This window comes from Oryzias melastigma, unplaced genomic scaffold, assembly GCF_002922805.2.
Source record: "Oryzias melastigma strain HK-1 unplaced genomic scaffold, ASM292280v2 sc00289, whole genome shotgun sequence".
Classification (NCBI taxonomy): Eukaryota; Metazoa; Chordata; class Actinopteri; order Beloniformes; family Adrianichthyidae; genus Oryzias; species Oryzias melastigma.
The window spans coordinates 127,898-138,285 of NW_023416907.1; the positions used below are offsets into that span (position 1 = coordinate 127,898).

The 10,388-nt window shown below is 41.9% G+C and overlaps 1 protein-coding gene across 1 annotated transcript in view; it reads right to left on the reverse strand.

Moving 5' to 3' along the window:
* Positions 1–145: 145 nt before the first annotated feature.
* Positions 146–10,388, reverse strand: part of si:dkey-76b14.2 (DENN domain-containing protein 1B) — a gene marked incomplete at its 5' end in the record, with an annotated part of 13,127 nt that continues 2,884 nt past the window's right edge. Inside the window, 18 exon segments of the mRNA XM_024263578.2 lie at positions 146–1,444; positions 1,630–1,828; positions 2,053–2,123; positions 2,907–3,014; positions 3,093–3,140; positions 3,222–3,266; positions 3,351–3,391; positions 3,464–3,551; positions 3,737–3,838; positions 3,913–4,038; positions 6,811–6,912; positions 6,993–7,038; positions 7,113–7,213; positions 7,315–7,425; positions 7,507–7,560; positions 7,880–7,960; positions 8,612–8,681; positions 8,759–8,878. Coding sequence (XP_024119346.1) covers positions 788–1,444; positions 1,630–1,828; positions 2,053–2,123; positions 2,907–3,014; positions 3,093–3,140; positions 3,222–3,266; positions 3,351–3,391; positions 3,464–3,551; positions 3,737–3,838; positions 3,913–4,038; positions 6,811–6,912; positions 6,993–7,038; positions 7,113–7,213; positions 7,315–7,425; positions 7,507–7,560; positions 7,880–7,960; positions 8,612–8,681; positions 8,759–8,878 — 2,170 coding nt within the window.

Here is a 10,388-nt window from a genome sequence, read left to right on the forward strand (position 1 = left end):
CACACCAAATATTTTTTGCTAAATTGGCATGTATTAGGGATTTTTAAGAATTTTTACAAGTTTTTTTTTTAAAATTTAGGTCAATTTTGGCGCTCTTTTATAGTTCTTTAATAACATTTAGAGTCTTAGCAGATTTAATATTTTGCAACTAGATTTAGCATTTTCAGCAGATCCCTTCAGAAATGAAAGTAAATTGCATCATTTTCATCAAAAATCATTCACACCACCATTATCACAGGTAATGCTATTTTTTTAAGTTATGTTATTTATTCTGGTGTACATCATGTTGTGTTACTGGGTGTAAAAGTATAAATGAAGATTGATTGAATTTTTGTTTTCTGTACTCTGCCTTTATTTGTTTCCCTTCTCTTCTTGGTTTTTTCTCTTTTACCACGTTTTTTTTAAACTTTGCTTCCTAAATCTTTTTTTTCCTTTCCCCTCTGGTCTTGAACTTGAAGAAAATAAACTAAAAGTTAAATGGTATATCTAAAATTAAAGTTAAAATGAAATTGTCCACAACAAATTGTTCAGTTACTGTCTGTCCGAACAGGACATCGGGTAAAGAAAGACAAAAATCATAAAGTAACCTTTAACCCAGACTGTACATACATTTATTTTTGGTGTAAAATCAGACTTTAAAACTCTAAAGATAATAGGAAATTGCTCCCTTTTACGTCCAGTCTTTGGGGGTGTTTGAAGGAACAGCAACATTTGACACTTTCTTGATTCAAGTTCAGGAACAGAAGTTGGGGCTTTGCTTACTCCCTGGGGGTGTGTGGTTCCTCCTTCAAGCCTCAAACCTTTTCTTCAGCTCAGACACACTGAGGGAGACGCAGGAGTCCTCCTCAGGCGGCTGCGTCCCCCCTCCACTTTGAGCTGCAGCCTCACACAGGGTCTTGCTCATGGGCCTCAGCTGGAAGTTTGGCCTGGTGGGGGGTTGAGACTGGAAGCGAGCCACAGCGGACATGACCTTTGGGGGGGCGATGGTGCACTCTGGTGCACTTTCGTCTTTTTCTGTCGGGGCGGGGGGCTCGGGGCTCTCGCACATGCCTCCTTCAGTCATCGTCTCCTGGCTTTCTTCCTCATCTTCTTGTTTCTCTTCATCGTCTGTCTGCTTTATTGCCTCCTCCTCCTCCTGTTCTGCCCTCTCACTGACGCCGTCACCCCCCCACGCCTGGTCTCCTTCATTTTCTTGATCGTTCTCTAAACCTGTGACATTTACCCCACCCTCCACCTCCACCACCTCCTCCTTCTCCTCCTCCTCCTCTTTAGAGTTGATAACGTCCTTTATTCCTGCGTTTTCCTCGCTGTCTGCCTTCTCCTCCTCCTGCAGGCTGAAGTCTGCCTCAGGATCAGAATCCTCTGTGGAGTCCAGGTTCCAGCTGTACAGGCTGCCATTGATGGACATGGACAGACTCTGCTGGCTTGGGCTGTCAGGGGGGCGCTGGTGAACATAGACATGGATCAGAGTTTAATAGTGGGAATGAAGGTGGGAGAAGGTGTCGGTGGGTTAACCCTTTAACACACCGACACAAAATCTTTAACATGCTGTAAATTGTTAACACTTTTCTCCTTCGGAATCTACTGGAATAACATTGATCGTGTTAACAATTGAAAAATTACAGTAACCTTTGTGATGAAATCATGGCTGTCCGGTCCAAACAGATCCAGGCTGCGAGTGCCGTAGAGCTTGCGGGGCTCATGAGAGCTGAGCGTGTCGAAGATCTCACCCAGGAGGTCCAGCTCCTCCAGATCACTAAGCAGCACTTCCTGCTCCTCCTCCTCCCTCTCATGGGGTTCCATCTCAGCCTCGAGACCCGGAACCCCCCTGAGAGCCGCAGAGAAGAAGCAAACTGATAATAATCATGCTTGCATATTGGTGCTTCTTCCTCATGTAAAGCATAGATTTATTAAAAGTACCTTCTGAAAAAGTTAATTAAAAAGTACAAAAATGGTTAAAAAGTGATTGAGATTAGGAAGATTCGCAGAAATACGTGGGACAACAAGTGAAGGGCTTACTATCTTTCTAAGGTTAGAAAAGACTTAGATCACCTGTCCCATTGATCTTCAGGCTCTTTTTTTTCCTCGTGTCTTTTCTTGTGAACTGGTCGCTGAGGTCTAGACTAATAAAAGTGAAACACAACAGGAGAGCATCGTCAGTACTTCATCCATTTAACTCTGTCCATTAAAGTTTAAGTCTCACGGGTTATCATGCATCTGAAACATGTTGCTAGTAGGGTGTTGCGAGTAGGGTTTCTGAACCATACGTCAATATGTGACGACTTGGGTAATGAGAATTTGTTGGTAAAAGAGAACTGGACTAAGCGAGTCTGACATCACCCATAGAAAATGTCTCACTTCCGGCTCTGTCAAAATGAAGTCAGTTTTTCTGCTGTACAGACATTGACATGTGGCGCCAGACAAGTTTAGTAACCAGTGACTGATTCGAGTCAGTCTGAGTGAATGTTTCTATGGAGACTACAGTCAGGAATGAGCTTGTTGGTAGTCCAAACCCCAATTATTGATAGCAGACTCAGGAGAATCGGTCAAACATTTTGAACCTTTAAGGTGGGGGCCAACAGGCATCACATGCTTTCAATGAGGCATTTGATTGGTCAGTTTAAAACTCGAATAGCTCGCAATAAAAAAAAAAAAAAATTCATGAAATAATTAGGATTATCAAGAAAATGTTAAAAAATGTATCAGATCAAGAAGGGTTATTCTGGCCAATATAATGCCTGAGCAACAGCTCTTTATTTATCTAGAGAAATCTAGGGGATTTTGGCTTCTTGGAGCCAGCAGGTACTCCTCTTTGGAATGCCCATGACCTTAAATGGGCTATAACTCACGAACAAGACACCAACAGGTCAGAGCAGTACAGCTGTGGGATAATTCTGAGTTCTCACCCTTCCAAAATGTTGCGTGATCGGCAAGCGACTCTGTAGACACTCAGATTGTCCACGGTGGTGAGACACAGAGCCTCCTCTGTGAATGGCAGGGTCATTGTGGTTTCTCTGCATACACCATAAAAAGAAATGAGCAGTGCAGAAAAGGGGGGACATATCAGCTGATATGAACATGCACGAGCGTACCTTGTGAACAAGCAGGTTCTTCACACTGGACGTTGTTAGCCATTTGGCCTGCAGGAGACAATGATAAACCCGTGAATTACAACAATTTGCTCTCTGATACGTGCCTCTGAGAAGCAGATCAACCCTTACGTTTGCTTTGGTCTTCATGTTGTGGATCAGAGACCCCCCTCCTTTCTGCCAGAAAAAAAAAACATACATTTTGTTGTACCTCACAGCGAGGCAGGATAGAGCTACTTCAGGTTCCTGAGATATACTAACCTTAAGATTGCCCACCAACTGTTGGCATGACTTTCCTCTTCCTATGACATAAAGACAAAGCTGTTGGTTGAACTTCCATAGAAAAAGTGCAGAAATACCAAACCAAAACATACCTGTTGTGTTGTGGTGCTTTATTAATGCTTCAAAGAGATCGTCCGGGTCTTTCCCTTTGTTCAATAACTCCAAGCGACTGTCAATGAACTGAAACAGAACCACCGAGAACAAGGTGATACGAATGAACTAATATTTTGCAGCATGCAAGAGATTGGAGGTGAGATGGTTTGAGTCATTACTCACTCACAGGGGAAAATTGAGGTCTTAATTAACTTAGGAAGCATGTGTTTGAAGGAATGCCTTGATAAAACCAAGCAGATGACACTGCTCACCTGTTTGAAAAACTGCAGATGGATGGCGCTCTGCAGGAATGGTTTTACACTGGCAGACTTGTGATTAAGAAAAAGCTCTTCACTGAAACATATCTCACCATCCTGCAGTGGAAGAAAGACACAGTAAGCAAGTGTCACAGAGCAAAGGCCCGTCCATGCATGTTAGAGAAACACACCTGGTTTTTCTGCAAAGCATCCCTGTAGCCTCCAAAAAGCAGTGCTTGAGCTCTCAGGAAGGCTTGAGAAACGCAACAGCCAGTAGACATTGCCCGACGTTTGAGACACACCTTTAGCCCAGTCACCTGCACATAGGGTTTCAGGGGCATCAGTCAGCTGCAGGGGGGCTCTTAAAGACACAATTAAAAAAAGATTGTGGGGGTGGGGGGGCTGAACCCATTTCACGGATTCTCTATAATTTAGAGAACCTTTGATGTCCACATACTCTAGCTTGTTGTCAAGTGCACAACTCAGCCCTCAACTACTACCTACTGCTTGTCAACTCTGTATCCAAGCATCATCATACCCCAGGTCACTTCTCAAAATTGACTCTGTTTGTGAGCAATGACGATGCAAATCAACACCGCCCCTACAACAAAATATCCAAGCATTGAGTCTGTACTCAATCATCAACCCAAAATACAAGCATTTAGCCTATACCTGAGCATCGGTCCTCTACCTGAACACAGGTTTTGCACCTGTGTATTGATGCCACATGTTATCATCCACTCTGCATGTCATCATCAACCTAGCACCTGAGCACTGAACCTGCCCTGAAAAGTTAAACCAGCACCCATGCATCAATCCTGCAACCTAGAGTTGACCCTCAGCACTACTCCTCCTTCCCTTTGCGATTGAATAAACATCCAAGCATTGACACTTCAGTGTACTGTTTTTCCAACTCTTGATAACTGACTTTGTACACAAGCTAGGACCAATACACCCAAATCTATACATGAGTTTTGATCCTCCAACCAAACATGAACTCTGCGCCTAAGCATTGAACTTGTAACTGAACTTTGAACCCGCACTTGGACATTGACCTTACATCCAAACATTGACAGTCTAATCATTGGTATGCAAGTCCTCTATAGGCCTATTTGGTCCTCCACCTGAGCACTATTCCAACAATTCAACATTTATACTGCACCATAACTTTTGACCTACACCTGAGAACTGACTCTGTACCTGATCATTGACCCTACACTATTGACCCAGAATCCAAGCACTGCTATACCCCAGAGCTTTTTTCTTAAGCTTAAGAATTTACCTTGAACCTGCATGTCAATCCCTGGTACTGAGCATTGACTCTAAACTAAAATATCAATTCTACACCCATGTGTCAAAGCATTGACCCTGCCCCTAAGCACTGAATTTTCACTTGGACATTGACCTGCAACCTAACATCAACCGTAAATTCCAGCGTGTAACATAAATGTTAGCTTTACACCTGACCATCGACCCCACATCCAAATATGAGTTGAGCATCTGAACATCAAACACGCATTGACCCTGCACCTGAGCTTTGACCATGTACCCAAGCTTTGACCTTACACACAAGAATTAATCCTGCATCAAAGCTATGACACTACAATCAATAATTGACCTTCTGTTGGGTATTATCCATACACCTGAGCATGTATCCTTTACTTGAACATTGAACCTGTACTTCAATATTTACTTCTAATATTTCCTTAGACTTTTTCCTACATCTGAGCTTTGAGATTGCACCAAAACTTTGACCCTACACTTAAATATTGACCCTAAACCTGAACACCAACTTTACCCCCACATATTGACCCTGCACTACAGCATCCAACTCGCTATAAGAATTGGCTCTGCACCCAAACGTTGACCCTACATTTGAGCAACAACTCAGCATCGAGTATATTCACTGCACCCAAAAATCCTACCTACACCTAGAGTTGACCCTCATCCTTAACATTGACCCTATACCTGATCACCTGATCAATCCTGCACCACATCATCAACCCTACAACTGATTATTGTCATTGCACATTAGCGTCGATGCTGCATTTCAGCATCAACACTACACCTGTGCATCAACTCTGCATCTAAAATTGATTCTTGCATTTGAGCCTAGACACTGGACCTGAGCTTTAATTTTGTCCCCAAGCATATACCCTGTTTATACAACTAAACCTGAGCATCAGTCCTGCACCTGAGCAATAAACTTGCATCTAGACATTGACCCTGCACATGCGTAATAGCCTTCCACCCAAAAGATGACCTGGAAGCTAGGCAGTAACCAAACATTGGCCTTCCATCCAAGTCCTGTCCCAACACCTAAGCACTGAGCTTTGACTCTACACCTGGGCATTCACCTTAAAGCCAATCATCTACGTTGCTCTATTGACTTGGTATCCAAGCATTGATTCTTGACTGAAGCATGTGCTAAAACATTGACCCAGCACCTCAGAAGGTTTACTACACGTGAGCACTGATGCTACACCAAAGCTTCAACACTGCACTTAAGCAATGACCCTCCAACTAAGTGTTTTTCCTTACCCCTCAGTCACATCCCAGCCCCAAAGCACAAATCCTGCAGCCAAACACCACCCCTACACGTACATGTTAACCTTTCTCCTGAATATGTTTCCTGCACTCAGTTAACCCTGCACCAACATTGACCCTACACCTTTATATTAGGCCTGCACATTAGCAATGATCCTGCACCTGAGTACAAGAGTACACTTAAACATTGACCCTGCATCTGAGCATTGACCTTGTACCTGGACAATGAACTTCCACCTTAGCATTGAGGCTGCACTTGAGAATTGACCTTGAACCCAAGCAATGATTTTGCTCAAGAAATTTGACATAGAGCCAGAGCATCAATCCTTCACCTGACACCAATCCTGCAATAAGGAATGAACCTCTCACCTGAGCACCCTGCAAACTTGGGTTCATCCCACACCTTATCATTCAACACTAAACTCAAGCATCAATTAGAATACAAGCATTGACTCCACAACATAAGAATGACCTAGGGACATAGCATCAACCATCCAGGCCAGTATTGAACACAATAATGGGGAATCGAAACAATTGTTTACCACATTAGCAGGAATCCTCTTCAGATCATCAAAAGGGCTCTCAACAGTGTTTGAATCAACATCCAGAATCACCACATCCTCCAGCCCGGAGTTCCTTAGTCCCTGCATGACAAGCACAGACAGTGAGCGGTGTTTGACTTGCAGAGGACTCTCCTGGTAGGCTGCTGCTTTTGTTTTCTCACCTCAAAGAGACTGCTGTGAACTCCAATCAGATACGGCATAGGAGCACTGCAACAGGAGGACAAGTTGAGGTCAAAAGCATGAACAAGCTGGACAGTCAGGCAGACGGGCAGACTTCTCACCAGCAATAGTCCAGAAGGTGTGGGGGAAGCACAGGGATGAATATGTGCTGCCAGAACATGGGGTACAACAGTGCACTAAGTGCATGCATGCAAGCCGTCAACTGTACACAAACAGAGAATCCTTCAGCATATATGATGCTTGTGTTTGGGTTGCATTTTCACCAAAGCTTAACATGATATGGACATAGTTCAGAGTTCTTACAGTGCTCAGCTTGCGGGCACACAGAAGAATGCGTCTCTCAAACAGCATGCTGGCATAGACCTGGAGGAGGCTCCCCACATTCACCGCCACAATCAGCTCTGTCAGGTTCCTCTGGTAACCCCAAATGACACAAATTCTCCGTTTCAGTGGACAGATACCATGTAAGACTTCTGCTCAGTTCATCGTACTCACATTTTCAGGGATAGAGGGCAGACTTCGAGGGTCTGGAGCAACGAAGAAAGGGACCTGTTTCAAATAAATAAGAATGGTCATCTTTCCTGTGTGAATGTACACACACTACACACATAAGCACTAGCATTCTTGCATGATTGGAGTTTGCTGCACAGCTTTTTTTTTTATCTCGGGCATTAGTGCAATGAAAGCTTTTGTTACAGCATAGCTGCAGCCTCAGAGCAGGTTCCTGAAACTTGGCCTGGACTCCACTAGGGCTTCTGCAAAGCTCAACACTGTGTGGAGTTTGTTTACTTTGTTCACAAAAGCACTGACAGAACACACAGAATGTTCACTAACAGTTCCATTTGCAAATGGTTGATGACTGACTCACAATCTGCAGGGCGATGGATCCGACTGTCATTGGAATCGGCTGCTCATAGATTAATGCCAGGAGAGCCTTCATCTCATTGGTCTGTTGAGAAGGAAGTATGAACAGTCTAGTTAGTATAGTTAACATTTAGCTCCAAAACAAGCTCTGGCTGAGGCTTGCTGTGGGACCAGGTCCCAGTCTGACAGCAGTTATACACACATATGTCCCCATCTTGCTCAGCTGAAAACAAGACAGAAATAATTGACCCCCCCCTCACCCCAAAAAAAAAATTTGCTTAAGTTAAACTTTTGATTTAGACACTAAATAAATACCTAAAATAATTTTCCAAGAAGCATTTTTTTCTTTATTTTTTTAAATATGTAACCTATAAATAAACATAAATCTGGTTTTGTATTTATGTAATTACCGGGGCTATAAATTGGAATTGAGAAACAAAAAAAACAATAACATATTCCTAAAGCTGGTGAAATGGAAAGATGATAATTATATGGGTGTGGCTTAACCCTTGTGCTTTCTTGTTGGTTCTACATGAACCCACTCCCAACGTTAACATGCCTTGGATAGCGCAAGGGTTAATATCAGAGATCATGAACCATGCACCCTGACAGTTATGATCTGCTTTTATTACATTGAAAGTCTTCAAGCTTTCTGTGAGTTTCAAAAATTGTGTGCAGGTCCTGCCAGTCTCAATTTGGAGCCAAGCTGTTGTTTCGGAAAGTCGGTGTGACTCACCTGTCTTTTTAAGAGGTAATCAGCCAAGCTGTTCAGAAGTTTGTAAAACACCTCAAACCACGGCAGATAACTATAAAAAGGTAAGTGAAATAAAAAAAAATGAAAATGTGCTGATAATACAGACACAGACGAACTCAATAACGGTACCTGAGTATACACAGGCAGGTGTTAGTGCTGTTGGTGAGACGGCAAAAGCCAAAGCGCTGGCATCCCTCGAGGTCAGTGAGGACAAAGGTAAAGTGCTGCACAGCGGCTCCGTCTCTAACTCTGACGGAACAAAAGACATTTGAATAGTAAATGCTGTATGCTTATATAGTGCATCCTAAATTATTATGTAAATGTAAGTGTTAAAAAGCTAAAATTCTTTATTTTTTAATTAAACTCTTGAATGACACACTGATGTCGGCTCTGCTGCCAAACACTGGTCCCAACCTGCCACTACAGGCAAGGTGGGGTTCAGTGTCTTCCCCAAGGACACTTCAACACAAGGCGGGAATTGAACCTCCAATCATCCGTTAACGAGTGAGCCGCCCTACTGCTGCACCACAATGTGGTGAGCATCGATGTACACTGTTTTTTCTTCTGAGAAATCTCTAGTAGTACTGCTGGGTGGATCCAAATATCAATAGTTTTGATCTCAAGTTGGTATTAGATTGATACTGATATTTCCTGATACCAATATTTCCACTCTTGTTGGAAACGTTTCTTTATCAGCAACAAGGAGCAGCTGAGTCACTCCCTCACCACTGCTGCCAGTCCTGAGAGATCTCAGCAGAGAACGAGCCTGCAGGCGGGATGCAATGTTCACCCTATCTCCACTCTATTTATTCTGAGTTATTTTCTTGCAAGTTACTTTTCACCTGTTTTTATTGTTTTATTTAAATGTTTCAGAGGCTGAAAATGATTTATATTTTTAACAGTTGCTTTTTTTTCAATTGTTAAACATTTTGATTTATTTTTGTAGCATACTTGCTTCATTGACTGTTTTGCATCCCCTTCTTCCTTTTTATTTAATTTCAAGAAGTTTTATTTTAATAGAGAGCTTTCTATTTAGTTGAAAATATTGTCCTAATTCTGTTTTTATGTTTATCAAGTATTTTTTAAAAAAGGGAAACTTTTCACGTCGATTAAAAACAATTGAAATTTTGAGGTTCATGGCAAATATTGATATTGGTATCAGAGATATAGCATTACCTTTCAATCAAACTCATTTTGACAGGTGACCTTTGACCTCCACATTCCAAAGTGATGACGTAACAATTTTAAACAACTTTATATAAACTTTATATAAACTTTATATCAAATCAATATAAACTTTATATCAATTGGATATAAACTTTATATAAACTTTATATAAACTTTATATAAACTTTCTATCAAATCGATATAAACTTTATATAAATTTGATATCAAATCGATATAACCTTGATATCAATTGGATATAAACTTTATATCAAATTGTTACGTCATCACTTTGGAATGTGGAGGTCAAAGGTCACCTGTCAAAATGAGTTTGATGGAAAGGTAATACTATATCTCTCTGGTATCAATATCTGTAATATACAGATGGATACCCAAATGCTCAGTATCGCCCAGCCCTAATTTGTAGTGCACTTGATTTTGGAACTGTAGATTCAGACAGCACTACAGATGGCGAACGTATAGTGAGCAGTAAAGGAATTTGGACATAACCAAAGTATTTCTGGGCTCTTTGGATCACAACTCAATCTCAGAAACCTGTGATCAGCAGTTTACCAGGTGAGTTCAATTAAAGGAA